Source organism: Plutella xylostella, chromosome 6, assembly GCF_932276165.1.
Source record: "Plutella xylostella chromosome 6, ilPluXylo3.1, whole genome shotgun sequence".
In the NCBI taxonomy this organism is placed as follows: domain Eukaryota; kingdom Metazoa; phylum Arthropoda; class Insecta; order Lepidoptera; family Plutellidae; genus Plutella; species Plutella xylostella.
Window position 1 is genome coordinate 10,518,028 of NC_063986.1, and position 15,933 is coordinate 10,533,960.

The 15,933-nt window shown below is 38.1% G+C and overlaps 1 protein-coding gene across 2 annotated transcripts in view; it reads left to right on the forward strand.

The window, feature by feature from the left end:
- Positions 1–15,544, forward strand: part of LOC105383076 — a 74,384-nt gene extending 58,840 nt beyond the window's left edge. Inside the window, exons 5-9 of one of the 2 annotated variants that reach the window (XM_048621567.1) lie at positions 2,689–2,824; positions 3,751–3,884; positions 8,760–8,909; positions 11,075–11,126; positions 15,226–15,544. In XM_048621567.1, coding sequence (XP_048477524.1) covers positions 2,689–2,824; positions 3,751–3,884; positions 8,760–8,909; positions 11,075–11,126; positions 15,226–15,320 — 567 coding nt within the window. In that variant the 3' untranslated portion in view covers positions 15,321–15,544. Of the gene's footprint in view, positions 1–2,688; positions 2,825–3,750; positions 3,885–8,759; positions 8,962–11,074; positions 11,127–15,225 lie in introns of both variants that reach the window. The other variant, XM_011553090.3, reaches the window with a different exon arrangement.
- Positions 15,545–15,933: the final 389 nt, after the last annotated feature.

The following is a 15,933-nucleotide window of genomic DNA, read 5'->3' on the forward strand; positions in this document are numbered from 1 at the left end:
TCGTCTTTAAAATGAAGAAACAAACATTTGCCATGATGTACGTAAACTCGGTAACAAAAGTAACTGGATAACTTTCCAAAGTCGAGCTTTCCAAAGGAATCCGTCAAAAAGAAACGTAGCGGAATCAGCCCCCTGAAAACGCCATTTGAGAAGGATTATCCGGCCAGCGGGTAAAGGCCAAGAGAAAACACAACACGGGTAACGCGACACTGTAAAAATAAAGCTTGTGGCGAAAAATGAAAGAAAATCCGTGATAAGAACGAAGGTCGTTATTGTTATAACGTTAAGATTTTTCGTTATTTAAGACATTTAGACAAGTGATTGTTTATAACAGAAATAACTTTACTGTGTCTAGATTTTATAATTTATCGTTCGATATTTAAAAAATACGTACTTAAGTATATTGTTTGTCATGCATAGTCATTATCACTAAATCATGAGTATTATAGTTTTCGACATTACAGTAAATCGTTTTCAGGATAAACACGGAAGGCACGCGGCAAATCCTTCATAATAATAATATAACAGTAACCTCGTGTATATAAATTGTTTAGGTTGTTGGATATTGGATATTTCCTTCGATCAATAACACTTTAACGATTTAATATTATATTATATGTGAGAGTATGCCTGCTGAACATCATTATATTGTGAGGTTATCATGTTACGGTTCAAGTCTACTGTAATATTATTATGGGCATATTTCATTATGTCCAGGGAATCGGGATTACTTACGAGCTTACTGCTTACCGTCGTAAGCACAACATTAATAAACTATAAATATATATTTTTAAACAACAATAATTAAGAGTATAAACAAGTTAGGTAATAAAAGTATGTAGGTACGTATTTGTTATTATTTTTTCTTCTTAGTGTGTATAGAATACTCGTACTAAAATGGCGATAGCGCTCGCAACCTATCACGTAATTATAAATTGTACAGCGAATATTGCGTGGCTCTCTTGCGACTCACCTCCGACTACCCCTTCGGGGATTACAGTCGTTAGCATGTGTATAGTGTACAATATATGTATGTAACGTTACATACAAACACGCATCAACGTTAGCGACAATGAGCTAGATTGTAAACAAAACTGGGACCACACCGCTTTGCCGCTCAAAGTGCTTCACGAGAATTGATGCTTGCTTCTAAGATGGCGGCGCGTCCCAGAAAACACTGAGACTGACTGATGTGGGACATTCACCGTAACACTCATCCTTATGGATGGAATGCGCTCCACTTTAGCTGCAGTAAATTGCAACTTCGCCGCCCTATTCCTGTAGTCTAGAGCGTTGACGACGCGACGCGAATTTACCGTCGGATATCGTTGCGTTTGTTTTTTTCGTGATGCAAAAAATAACGTATCCGTCGGTTAATATTTATTTAAACAAAAACTTAATATCAATTAAAATAGGTTGATATTGAGTTCTCAATGCAGCGTTAACTTAAATATTTCCTGGAATATGCGAAACGGGACTCAGGGTCATTTCGATGTGCTAGTGTGAAAAACCAGCAGCTTTCGTTATTTGTGTAGCTAGAATAACCCTCCAGTATAATTATTGAATTTAAACATTTACGATTCAATCGAGAGCAAGTCATTTTATATTTTTGCCGTTTTGTTCTAGCGCTTCGACGTTATTCTTGTATTGATTTGTGCTTGTCGAGCTTTGGAGAACTTGAATACGACTGTTATTGCTTACTACTTATATTTGGGACACCATTGAATGAAACCCTCTCACTTGGTTCACGGTATATAAGTTTTTTTTAGTAGTACGTTAGAACAGAACTTATTGCTTACTGCCGCTTAATAAACAATTTATCAGTTTTTATTCATTTTAAAACAAAGAATACCTACCTATCCTATGTATCAGTCTGCCTAAGGGCTGATTTTTCAATAGTCAGATAAAAGTTATCTAAGCAATAATTCTAATGCTGTCGCGACTGAATGTTTGTATTAGACAGTGACAGCTACAATTTTATTCTTCAGATAACACTTATCTGACCATTGAAAAATCAGTCCTAACAATACAAAACCAAATAAATAAAATTAAACAGTCAATTGTTTTGCATGAAAAAGACGTCGAACAATTTGTGCGTATTATGTAATGGCACGTTTCGGGTGGCTGGGCGCGGCCTGTAATTTCCACATAAATACGCCATATTTATTTGGCCGTCGGCGTCCAGTTAGCAATAATTGGAAAACTTGCGGTCTTTCCCTGCTGCGCTATTTGCGGACTAAAAATGAGTAAAACCTGTACATTTTTGCAGCGGTTTTTTATTTTTTTTCGTAGTGAATTACGCTTACTACAATTTTGTGGAAATTTTATGGGAAAACCGTTATTTGGGGTTCCGTCCATCAAAAGATAAAAACAGAAACCTTATAGGATCTCTTTGATGTTTGTGTGTCGTGTATCGGTTCTAGGGGAGTCATTCTACCTATGTTATCCACTATTAAACATAGATAACATCTACCGATTGCATGACAGCTCTCATTCGCTCGTATTTAGGCTGTGTTTTAACAGCACGCGGATTTGATGACCCCCATTATATTCCATGTGTTACAATGAATATTTGTATGAACGCGTGCGGGGCATTCCGGCGTGCGTGATCAAATCCGCATGGTGTTAAAACAGCTTCCTCCTCTGTGACACTATGACTCACGATTCTAACCTCCAAACCCTCAACAGCTGGCCAGGTCCAACCAGAGCCAGGTGGTGCTGACACGCGTGAGCTTCGGCCTCTCCGGCAACTTCAGCTGCGAGGTGACCGCCGACGCGCCGTCCTTCGCCACCTCCATCGTGTCCAATACCATGGAGGTTGTTGGTGAGTTTGTTAAATACTTCTTTTTGTTTTATGTTTCTTTTTTGTGAGTGGCAAGGATCGTCCAAGTCATTTATCTTAAAAAAATAATTATGATCGTCAATTGTTAACAAACTACTATCCCTTCGAAAAAGGGGCTCTTGTTGTCTTTGGAGAAGAACGGAGGCAAGAAACGTTGTTATCAGGACTAAGCTATGGCAGCCCATAAAACAATGCAGGCTCGGGTGTGAACAGCCTATATTTTTTTTATTTTAGTCAGTGTTCAATTAATAAAGGTATTTAAGTAAAAATCAATTAATTATAATGTCAATTGAATCGAATATATAATATAATAAAATTAAACTATATTTGATTGAATAGAGACATACAATGCCTCCATCAGCAGTGTGAGTGAGTGAGATACTCCAAAATAAACGGAAACGGAAACAAGCCTGATTACGGGCCGAGCACGATCGCAACGGTACAGTATCACGCTTTGCATTTTCTTCAAATGCAGCGTTGTCATTGGCAAGTTTAGAGATGGGAAACTATGAATATCAAGTGTTTTCACTACTCCTTCCTTTAACGAGTAAGATTTTAAGAATCAGAAAAGTCACCTTTGTATTCCTAGAACTTATAAACTTCAGAAAAAAAGAAACTGTAAGTAGGACACTGTATTTTATTTTTATTAATCAGGCCTCTTCCAAGGAGCGCCACAATGCCGATGGTATTAAGAACAGCTAATCTAGGGTTTTTCATACCTATGGTCACTCTCTAAATCGACGAACAAATCAAGGAGAATTGTAACGTAATCGACACGTTTAATACAACAAGACACAGTCGTGGTTGATTAGAGAGTGACCCCGCAGGATCTGTCTGCCAGTTTACCTTCACCGACCACAGTATTCTCCCACAACAACAGTATACCCCAACCTCTCATCTCTCCGCAGTGCTACCACCATCGCCGCCCACCATCCAGACGAGCCAGCACTTCCACGCGCCAGGGGACGTGCTCCGCGCCAACTGCTCCTGCGGGCCCAGTCGCCCCCCCGCTGAGCTCGCCTTCTACATTAATGACTCTCCGGTAAGCACCCGCTTTTTGAAAGAAAGAAAATAAATTTATTTCACACACAGAAACAACACAACAATAAAATAAAACAAATAATATAAAAGCTTAAAGTAAAGAAAAATGACCAAGGGTGTTGCTTCCCGGTGCTTAAACGGGTTCTAGCTCAGCTTGGTGCTATGGTAAGCCATAGCGCTGGGTTTCAGTTAGAAGTTTTAGAAGTCAAAGTCAAAATCCTGACCTGCAGCTCTCGATAACTCCGTCGTAAACTGCAGGGTCTATATCGTCAGACACTAGGGATCCATGAAGCAGTAAGTGTTGGTCTTTATCTACTTCACATCATCACAACCAATCACTGCTGAGGCACGGGTCTCCTTCCAATGAAGGAAGGGATTTAGTCCACCGCGCTGGCCTAGTGCGGGTTGATGGACCCCAGGCAAGCTTGTGCTGAGAGAGTTGTCGGGTAAGTGGGCAACCCGACTGTCAGATGTTTTCAAGATGCCAGTAGGCTTCTGAAAATTTGTTTTACGAATGCTGCCAAAACAAATAAATAACTTGAGCTATTGAGGCTGGCACGACGACCTAGCAATCAGTGATGCCTAAGTAATTTGCTGAATAATACCGAATTGTCATTTAACAATAAAACGTTGAAATTAGACTAACAGACAGTCTGAAGAAAATTGGACAAACTAAACTAAGGAAAATTTAATTTAATAATAAAATCTCTTCATGTTCAAAGCCTCCGGAATCAGATGTCAATGTCAGGCCTCTGAATAAATTAATTGTAGAATAAATCCACCTTTTAATTTTATTGTACTAAGTACTTATTGGTTTAGGTTAGGTTATAGGGTGAACATTTCATATTAGGTACACTATAGGGTGTAAGTACTAGATTTAATGATATTAATCAACTTACGATGAAAACAAAATGAATATTGTATAATATGTTTAGTTATATTATACACTCACGGGAACTGAAACGACCCCAATTTTTTCCAAAATTTAATTTTGGAATTTGAACAAAATATTACCGTTTTATGAAGGTAATATCCTGATGCTCTATTAAAATTAATTGCAGGAGGCGTCATTAAGCTAGCCTTTTCAGTTCAGAATTACTTCGGTATTTTCTCAGTGGAACCTTTTCATAGCCCGTGAGTGTATAATGGGATCTAATAGAATTAATATATTGAATGAGGAAGGCGCAGGAAACAGTACTGTTAAGCTCCTTCTAAATCCACAGGTCTCTTCAAATACAAGGACTGCCTAGTTTAGCTACGTTTTATGATATTACTATTATGAACTTTTAATTAAACTTTACGTGCTTTTGAAGTTGGAATAACTGAAAGGGGTTTCTAGAAAGAGACTCGGAATTCCTTGAGTACTGTAGTTTAAATTATTACTTAAGATGCATAGAAAATGGAAAATAAACTAAGTATTTAAATATGATAAAGAAGTCTATTTCATAGAAGTTATACATAGACTCGTATAGACTGAAACTTCGTTACTGGAGTAAAAATATTTTGAGTTTTCACACCAAAGAAGAAATTTTATGAAGGGTCATAAACAAAATAATATGAAGAAAATAAAGTCTAAACTGTAGTTAAAGAAATTATGAAAACTTATACCAAAACCACCAGTTATATTAATTTATACCGCGCAGCTATTCAAAACGATTTAGCTATTTATTTTGTATACACCTACGAAAATGCACTTCGTCTTAAGTTTTTAACATAAAAGCAAGTTTATTTTGCAGTGAGGCTGCGGCGCTGAGTCTTAACGCTTTTAAAGCCTCTATTTCGTATTCCAAGGATTTTCGAACGAAATGCATTAAAGTCTACACACCATTGTTCAAGCGTTGCCGTTGTGTTCAGAAATTGCAAGCAAAATATTAGCAGTGTACAATAAGTTTATATTGTTGAAAATAAATCCTAGACTAAGAAAATGAACTGGAATTAAGATTTTCGCTATTATTTTGCTGCATATAGCCGCGTATTTACTGCTTCTATGTATATAGTCTATCTTTTTCAGATAAGTTTTTTTTAATTTACTTTCTCCCAATGTAGGTATAAAATAACTTTATATTTTAGACTTAACAAATTGAAGTAAGGGATTTTAATTAAAATTATTCTCTATCTCGTCCAATGCTCTCTGCTTTCTGCTAAAGAGTTTAATTTAATATTTAGTGGTCAGTTCATACTGTGTAGCTGCTAGCCGCTGGCAGGTTGGTATACTCCTTGTTTAACCTTTTGTATTTTACCAAAAAATATTACTTGCTGTATTTTAAATAATCAACCACTCTTTAGTCTCTACAGATTCCATATACCTATTCCTAATTATACTTTTACTTCCCTAACAATCGATTACCACATTAACTGAAAAACTCACCCGATCTTATAATAGACTATCCTTTTCGCAGCTACGACACACAAACACAGAAATTCACGCTTCTATATTCTGCTATTCTCATACTAAAATATTGACACAAAAACTGAATTCCTCCAGTCCCCGTACCTACACCTAACTTCATTAAATATTAACCAAGTTTGCAATCGCATTGAATGGAATTTCCGAGCGAATCAAAGGCGCCGCAAGAGCTTAGTGTAAGTTTTCTCGACGACGCTCGGTCGACGCAAAGTTAACACAGAATATGAATTTCGCTGCGTGTCGACGTCGACACCTATAGCGACGCAGGGGGGTTACTCTATCCTCCTGACACCTGGCGTGCTATGAGTAGGACATTGAAAAAAAATATAATATGTAGGTATATAGTTTAAAAATACCTATATTAAAAGTTTTATGGAGTATCCCTGTTATTCCTTTAAAGTTTTATAAAGTACCTATCCCTTAAACAATTTGTTCTTTGACAAAGTGACAAAACAGTTCAGTAGTTAAAATTTTAATTTTTTTTAAATTTAATAACAGTGCATACATTTATACCTCTCGGGGTCAGGAGGCTATACTGATGCAAAACGAACGACCGAGAGCTATCGTGCAATCGGCAAATTCAATTCAACGACATAGAGTCGTGGCTCGCGCAGCATCCGAAACTTAGTTTTTCGGCATATAGACTGACCTTTTAGCACTGCTTTTGTTTCCTCAGAATAATAACGGCTTTGCAGTCTACGCTATACAAAAGGATTTTCTAGGACACACTTTCTTATGAACAAATTCAATTATTGATAGTAAAGATCGCTGTTTTTTCTAAAGGTTGAAAGTATATCAGTACTTCCTATAGGCTAACATACCTACTGAATTTTCACATGCATACATAGTTACTATTCTCACGTCTTTCCCTAAGTGCCATGTCTCGCAAGCGTCAACCGCTTATCGCTGTACATTAATACTCATAACTCCCGTGATCGGTCGCGAGCCGTACCTGCCACCGAATAATTTTTAACGTAGATAGCCAATAAGCCATCCATAAAATCAGCTCTTCCATAACCTTTGGTTAAGATGTATATTCTACACTATAACAGTAAATACTATTCAGGTACAGTTAACTTTGCGGCGAATGAGTAGTAAAAACTCACACCTAGACATCAAAATGTCTAACTTATTAAAAGGTTTTGTAGTGCACCCTGCGCCGTGAGGCGAAAACCTCTCTAGCTATGTGTATGTACATAATGTACTTAATATACTAAGCCTAATGTGATTGTCAGCCTCGCACCTCCTGAAACAACCATTTACATAATTACAAATGTGAAACGGAATTAATCTAGAACATTAATACAACACCGGCGCATTAGACAAACTTACCCTGTGATTATGTATTCTGTGCAAAACTGTATAGATTTATTTTATTTGTCCTTGTTTGTTGTATAATGAAAAAACCAACCAAGTGCGAGTCACACTAGGTTTAATCATTGTGTACTTGAAATGGACCGTGCCATGTGTTGCTTAATTTCAATTATCAGTTACGATCACTGAACCTAGTTCAGCTACGGACGCTTAAACCGTATCGTATCGAACGTACCCTACCAAATATGCATGGCATCTCTCATTCGTTCCTGCTGTGTGTCAAGCTACAGTAACCCCGGACCTTAGAAATCCTTAGTAAACACTTTCGTAGCTACTCGTTATTATTCTGATGAATTTGCTAATACTTTACTAATACCACCGCGACCAATATAAGCGGAAATAATTAGAACAAAGGCTCGTGAAGGCCGGTAATCCCACAGGGACTATTGCCAAGTGACAAAGGAGAACAGCGTGGACGCCACTGAATTTGTCGCACCACAACAATGTTTATTTACTGAAGTTGTCTTGTTGATATTTGCAATTTCCCGACTCTAAACAGTAACTGAGGCATTAAAGTGATTTTGTGGCCAGTTCGTTGTGTTGGCAACACTGCATCTGCTAATGCCACAGATTTGAATACACAAGTTTCTACTGTTGGTAGTTGTGTGCTGAAAATGTTCGGTTAAAATTCAAATTGGTATGGCTTTTAGACTGATGAATGCGATACAGCAATCGTGTTATAGCTACGGCTTTGGAATTTGCGTGTAGGTCGATGATTCGATAGTCATTCGATGTTAAAGGTACCTATGTAGTATATGTATTAACTAAATTGTTTTACCTAAAACGTTAGCAGGAATAGAGTCCAACAACCTTAGCTTTGCGACATGAAGTCAAATTAACTTCGAAATCTTTTTTGAAAATTCAACCAAAATGAGAGTAAATAGCTTAGCCCATTCCTTACCTCTGCAATTCTGCTATCCATCATTCATTCTGAAATCAACCAAAACCACCAAACATCGTAACCTCTTAACCCTTTTATCAGTAGCAACCAAAATATGCCCACCACATTTAGAACTTCAAGCCCCTACAACTTAAGACCCAAAATTAAAGAATCACTTCTACTTTCCCACCATCTAAAACTTCCATCTCCCGCAGGTGACCCCCGGCCTACACCAAGTCCTCCCCATGGCCGAAGGGCTCTTCCACTCCGAGTTCTTCGTGCAGATCCAGCTGTGGCCGGCGCACTACGAGCGCGGCGCGCCCATCCTGCGCTGCGAGGCGCGCGCCGGCGACCTGTACAGGGAGGACGCCGCCGTCGCGCTGTACTCGGGGAGCGGCGACCCTAAGATTGAACGAGGTGGGTGATTTGGGTACACTACAGAATTTCGAATTACTTTTTTACGAATATGAAAATAACGATTTTCATAATTACGAATTTCATAGTTCCGAATAATTCACAATCCCGAATTTTAAGTTTCCGAATAGCGAAAATCACGAATAGTATAATAAACGAAATTTCATACCACAGATTAATTAAAATGACGAAAGTCATATTTCCGAATATTATAATTTCGATGTTTCAAAAGTACGATTTTTTATTATATCGAATTGTTAAAATTACGAATTCCGAATTTTTTATATTCCGAAAATACAAATTCCCGAATGTTTTTAGTGAACAAGAAATAGTCATATATTAGGAATTGTACGAGTATGTTTATTAACAGCATAATCCGTATACAAACAATATTTTTTAAGCTGTATTATATGAAACGCTCCGCTCCGCTTCGCTGCGCTCCGCTTTGTTTTTCGATATCTATGTGCACCTAACACGCTCCTCCTCGCTTTGCTCGTCGTCGCACCTATCTTTAGGTTTGGGTCCTAAGCTTTTTAAGGTTAACCACCGTAAAAATCCGAGCAATTGTATTATATTATATTTATATTATATTGGCTTTGTTCTGTAACTTAACAACAAATACAACAAATATTTTACTGTATAACAAAAAATTTACTCTATATTTGAAACGCTCCGCTCCGCTTCGCTGCGCTCCGCTTTGTTTTTCGATATCTATGTGCACCTAACACGCTCCTCCTCGCTTTGCTCGTCGTCGCACCTATCTTTAGGTTTGGGTCCTAAACTTTTTAAGGTTAACCACCGTAAAAATCCGACCAATTGTATTATATTATATTTATATTATATTGGCTTTGTTCTGTAACTTAACAACAAATACTACAAATATTTAACTGTATAACAAAAATTTTACTCTATATTTGAAACGCTCCGCTCCGCTTCGCTGCGCTCCGCTTTGTTTTTCGATATCTATGTGCACCTAACACGCTCCTCCTCGCTTTGCTCGTCGTCGCACCTATCTTTTGGTTTTGGTTCTGAAGTTTTAAAGACGTTTATGTATTTTTGTCAAATGTAATCAATTTAGTAAAATTAATAATGAAATTATCTTAATTTAAATTAATAATGTAATAAAAATAGAGTAAGTACTGATATTAATTGGTTAAATTAATAAATAATGTATACTTAGTTATAGAAATGTAATCAATTTAGTAAAGTTAATAATTAATAATGCATCATAGTGAATTTAAGATAATTGATAAAATTTTGATATAGAATGTTAAATTGTAAAATGTAAAACTATATAAAATTAATAATTAAGTCACTTTAGTTTGGAAATAAATGGCATATTATATGATGAATTTTTGTCAAAATCACGAATTATCATATTTCCGATCGGGATTTTAATTTTTCGTGATTTTAATAAATAGGTATTTTATTTTTCGTATATTAAAGTATTCGTATTTTTTAACGTTCGTATATTTAACAATCGTAATAACAATATTCGTGATTATAATATTCGAAATTATAATTATCGTAATTTTTATAATTCGATATTTTAAAAAATCGGTATTGCAATATTTCGTAAATTACATATTCGGTGTTATCAAATTCGGAAAAAAGTTTTTCGGAATATTTGGGTGTTCCCGGGTGATTTATTACACTATGCGGGGTGGTGCAAAAAGGGTATATATTAAACTGAAAGGGGGTGTTCAGGAGAGTAGAGCGAGAGGTATAGTATATATGTATACTCTACAGAGTGTTGCAAAAAGGGGTATGCTAACCTGAAAGGGTGTGAGTGTGACTCAGGGGGTCATTCAAACATACTTTTTTCTAGGTTTTTGAAGTTCACGAAAAAAAGATACTTATTAGCTTTCCCATAAACACTTTGTTGGTCACACCACTTTTTACTATAAAGAAGCAAAAATTCCCAAAATTTACTTATAATGACCCCCTGAGTCACATCCTTTTGAATTAGTATACCACTTTCGCAACACCCTGTACACCAACAGCACAGTAGCTCCTTACGGAGTGGCACGTGCAGCTCCAGCTGTGGCCGGCGCACTACGAGCGCGGCGCGCCCATCCTGCGCTGCGAGGCGCGCGCCGGCGACCTGTACAGGGAGGACGCCGCCGTCGCGCTGTACTCGGGGAGCGGCGACCCTAAGATCGAACGAGGTGGGTGTATTAAAGCAAGAAGGTTGTGGTCCAGGGTGTTGCAAAAAGGGTATATTAAGCCGAAAGGGACTCAGGGTGTCTGAAGAACGAGAATCTTGGTGTCCTCTACAGGGCGTTGCGAAAAGGGCATACTTAGCCGAAAAGGGGTGACTCAGGGAGTCATTCTAAACTAGGTTTTTTAATGCGATTTTTGTCAATTAACTACTAACTAACTTTCTTGGTCAAATTACTTTTTACTACAGAAAAGCAAAAATTTCCAAAATTTGCTTAGAATTACCCACTTTTGGATTAGTACACAACTTTCGCAACACCCTGTACATCAATAGCACAGTAGGTCCTTACGGAGTGGCACGTGCAGCTCCAGCTGTGGCCGGCGCACTACGAGCGCGGCGCCCCCATCCTGCGCTGCGAGGCGCGCGCCGGCGACCTGTACAGGGAGGACGCCGCCGTCGCGCTGTACTCGGGGAGCGGCGACCCCAAGATTGAACGAGGTGGGTGCTTTATTACACTCTACAGGGTGTTGCAAAAAGGGTAGGTATATTAAGCTGAATGGGTGTGAGTCTGACTCAGGGGGTCATTCAAAACATACTTTTTTCCATGATTTTTGAAAATCTACGAAAAAAATATGCTTTGTCATAGAAACTTTCTTGGTTATGTGACTTTTTACTATTAGGAAGCAAAAATTACCAAAATTTGCTTATAATGACCCCCTGAGTTACCTCCTTTTAGTACGCCACTGTTGCAACACCCTGTACATCAATAGCACAGTAGGTCCTCACGGAGTGACACGTGCAGCTCCAGCTGTTGCCGGCGCACTACGAGCGCGGCGCGCCCATCCTGCGCTGCGAGGCGCGCGCCGGCGACCTGTACAGGGAGGACGCCGCCGTCGCGCTGTACTCGGGGAGCGGCGACCCTAAGATTGAACGAGGTGGGTGTATGGGAACGAGATTCTATAGGGTGTTGCAAAAAGGGTATATTAAGCCGAAAGGGACTCAGGGTGCCTAAAGAACGAGAACCTTGGTTACCTCTACAGGATGTTGCAAAAAGGACATACTTAGCCAAAAAAGGGTGACTCAGGGGGTTATTAAAAACAAACCTTCTCTATGATTTTTGTAAATCAAAAAGCAAAAATTACCAAAATTTGCTTAGAATCACACCCTGAGTTACCTCTCTTTCGTCTTAGTACACCATTCTTGCAACCCCCTGTACATCAAAACCACAGTAGGTCCTTACGGAGTGGCACGTGCAGACTCAGCTGTGGCCGGCGCACTACGAGCGCGGCGCGCCCATCCTGCGCTGCGAGGCGCGCGCCGGCGACCTGTACAGGGAGGACGCCGCCGCCGTCTCGCTGTACTCGGGGAGCGGCGACCCTAAGATTGAACGAGGTGGGTGGTTTATTATACTCTACAGCGTGTTTCCAAAAGGGTATCCTCAGCTGAAAGGAGGTGACTCAGGGGGTCATTTGATGCCCACTTTTATTCTACGATATAAAAACGCGATTTTTTACTATGGAGAACCGAGAAATTCCAAATGTAGAGCAAAATTTGCTTATAATGACCCCATGAGTCACCTCCTTTTTGATTAGTATACCACTTTTGCAACACCTGTATAACAATAGGATAGTTGTTCCGCTCGGAGTTCTACGTGCAGATCCAGCTGGAGAACGAGAAGTTTCGTATAATTTGGGTATGATAGATAACTTAAATGGGGCCGGTATGTACCGACTACCGATGAAGGAAGAGCAGTGGGAGCACAAAAACAATTTGTATTGTCCACTGCTTAGGGTTTATCGCCTTGATGAAGGGATAAGCCAGTCAGATTAGCGTCTATGTCTATATCCTATGAGCGCTAATCGTACGCCAGAAGTAGGTAGGTACTTATAATGACTGTACAGTGTAGTACAGTATTCTAGGGGGTTCCTTTTGTGAACCTAAACATAGTATGAGAGTACCACAAAATTAAACAAATCATATTTGCTTTTCTTACGAAAACAACAACTTTATTCTAAAGTTACAATACATCGTTACACCTAACACAGTGGCAGCACTGTCTCAAGACAATGAAATAGTGTCCGCAATAACCCTTCGGGCCCAAACATCGCGAAGGCAGGAAATGTTAATAAGATTACTGGCGGAGGCATTGAGGGGCGATGAGTTACTGACACTCGACTCATTTACTGAGACAATTTCCTCTGAATGGCAACACTGGCGCTTTGTTCTCCGCTAATACATTTATCTTGGACGCGTGGTGGAGCCCGCCCGGGTATCATTGCAGCGGGAGTCCCATGAACTAATCCTCGATTTCATAGCTTTTTGATACTAAAATAGACTTAAAAGTTATATATGAACAAGTACAATTTAGGTATGTTGGCCAAACAAAACTATATTTTTTTACCTATATCCAAACTAATCCGTTACAATTCTTGATTATTGTATTGTATGCATAGAAAATAGCGCCCCCGTTTTCAATGAAAGGAAATGAACTAAGTACATTATTATTCGAACGCTTATTACGTATTTCCATTGATTACTTTTTGATTACCACTTAAGCCTGATGATAATAATATGTAACTAGGACTATTTTTCTCTAGCAGAATACTCATGAAAACCTAATCAAATAGCTTGACAGCATTGGTCCATGATCATCATAGTAAATTTAATATTCTACAATAATTTAGATAATAATTGTATTATTCTGTCAAATTATAGTTATTATAGAATTATTACAGCCACTTGCAGATGTTGCAGGCGAAAACGCTTATTCATCGTTAATGGACTGTGCATCCTAAACTCATGATAACAAATATCAATTTCGCCTGTCATGGTGGTAATATAGCGGGTGGCTTGTAATATTGGTTTTAGGCGTGACGTGCATTGACGTCGGGAGCCGCTGTAACTAAGTTTGCTAGCGAATGTTACTAATAGATTTACTGCTTCGGGAAAACAGGAGTCATTGTGGCAACATTGTCAGTTATTTATTGAGTTAGCTGGCTGGTTATGGACAAAAATAGTTGGTTACAGATCCGTAATCTGTTATTGTCAGGCGTTTCTATGACCTGAGTATATCAGAAAAGTTAAAGTAAAATAAGTTCTTAAAAATTAGTACCAAAACGAATGCGAAATATTTGTCAATATTTCATGCAAAAACTAACATCTGGTTTGGGGTCTAGTGGTCCGTCTGGATCTAATGCATTTTAATTGCAGTGTTGGCACCCTCAAAACTTAGGTATATACATACTACTTTACCAAACACCCCCGATACACGGAAACATTTTGGTAAGTATGTTAAAAATAGGTGCAGAAAATGTAAAGAAATTATAATTGAATTAATTAATATTAGTTTTCCGCTTTCCGGGTCGACGGTTTGCATTATAAAATCTGCAGACTTCGCATTAAGGGGCGTTCCAAGTTTTTCTATAAGTTTCTAGCAATCCAAACACTTTTAATTGTTTTCTCCTGAACTCTCGGCGCTATGTTCTATAACTTTAATTCTATTATTTTGCTTGAACTGCGGACCGTCGCATCGGTATGCAATTTCATTCATTTTTATGCGTTTTTATATAACTACCGGCGCTTTTTTGCTTCAGTATGCATCATACTAAGCTGAACAATGCCCCTTAAAATTGCAATTTTAAAATTAATATTTTGAAACTAGACAGAATTCTAGTACGATTTCATTGTAAAAAAATACTCCTAGGTTTATATGATTACTTAATTAACACACTATAATATAGTTATTTATTAACTTCCATGAACACTCGTGTACAATAAAATTACGATAACTCCAAAATCAGTTCGTTAGAAGTTTGGAGAGAAAATTGGCGAGTGAGCTGCTACATTGGCATTATTTATTGGCATCAGAGAATTTTTAAGAATATGTAAACTTACCCATTTTGGGTAACCAAACCTACTATACTTTTTTCACAAAATCCTATAATTTTTTTTCAAAATTTAGTAGTTTTAAAGGGTTTTCGACGCTGAACACCTTTCTTTCGACAACTTTGTATTATGAATTTTGCACAACCCTGTTATATTTGTGTATCTATCTTTCTCTGTTGCACTTGCTACGTTTATTAATTTGAAATTATGTTTTGTTTCAGTCACGTCGCCAGGGTCGGCCGCTACGCTTCTCGGCTGCCAAATATTAATTATAGTCAATACAATTTTGTGGATTTGTAGAACTAACATTACATAGAACTGTTGTGTTGCTATAAATTAATTAATAAAGATTATGTGTATAAAAATAAATAAATAATAAATATAATTAGTACCTTAATAGAAGTAAATGTGCCGGTAAGAAGGGAGAATGTGAAGAATTTATTCGAAACAAAATTGACCCAAAGAGCTGATTACTATACCAAAGAATGTAAAGACTTAAGAATATTGTTGATTTAATACAAATTATATATGTCGGAACATTATGTGTTTGTTATTCTTCCCAAGTTTTTTATTCACTTACCTACCTACAATCTTATTTTGTGAAAAACCGGAGCTGGACTAGTATTTGCCACCGTTGTGAAAGGATTAACCAGTCATATTAGAGTCAAATCACTGCCCAGGAAGGTTACTCTATATAACGAAAAACGTAAGTTTCGAAACGCTGCTGTGTGTCAGTATAGAGCTAGAGCAACCTTCGATGTTATTCCAGCCAACCGTAGGCAGGGAACAGTAAAGTTGATACGTCACTCGCATAGGCTTCTTTCGAGTAGGACCCTGCAACAATCTCATCTCTTCCTCCTCGTCGGACGCCCTCTGGCAAGATAGGTGAAGATTTTTCCATCCTTTTTGAAGCAGAAACGGTCGGCAAG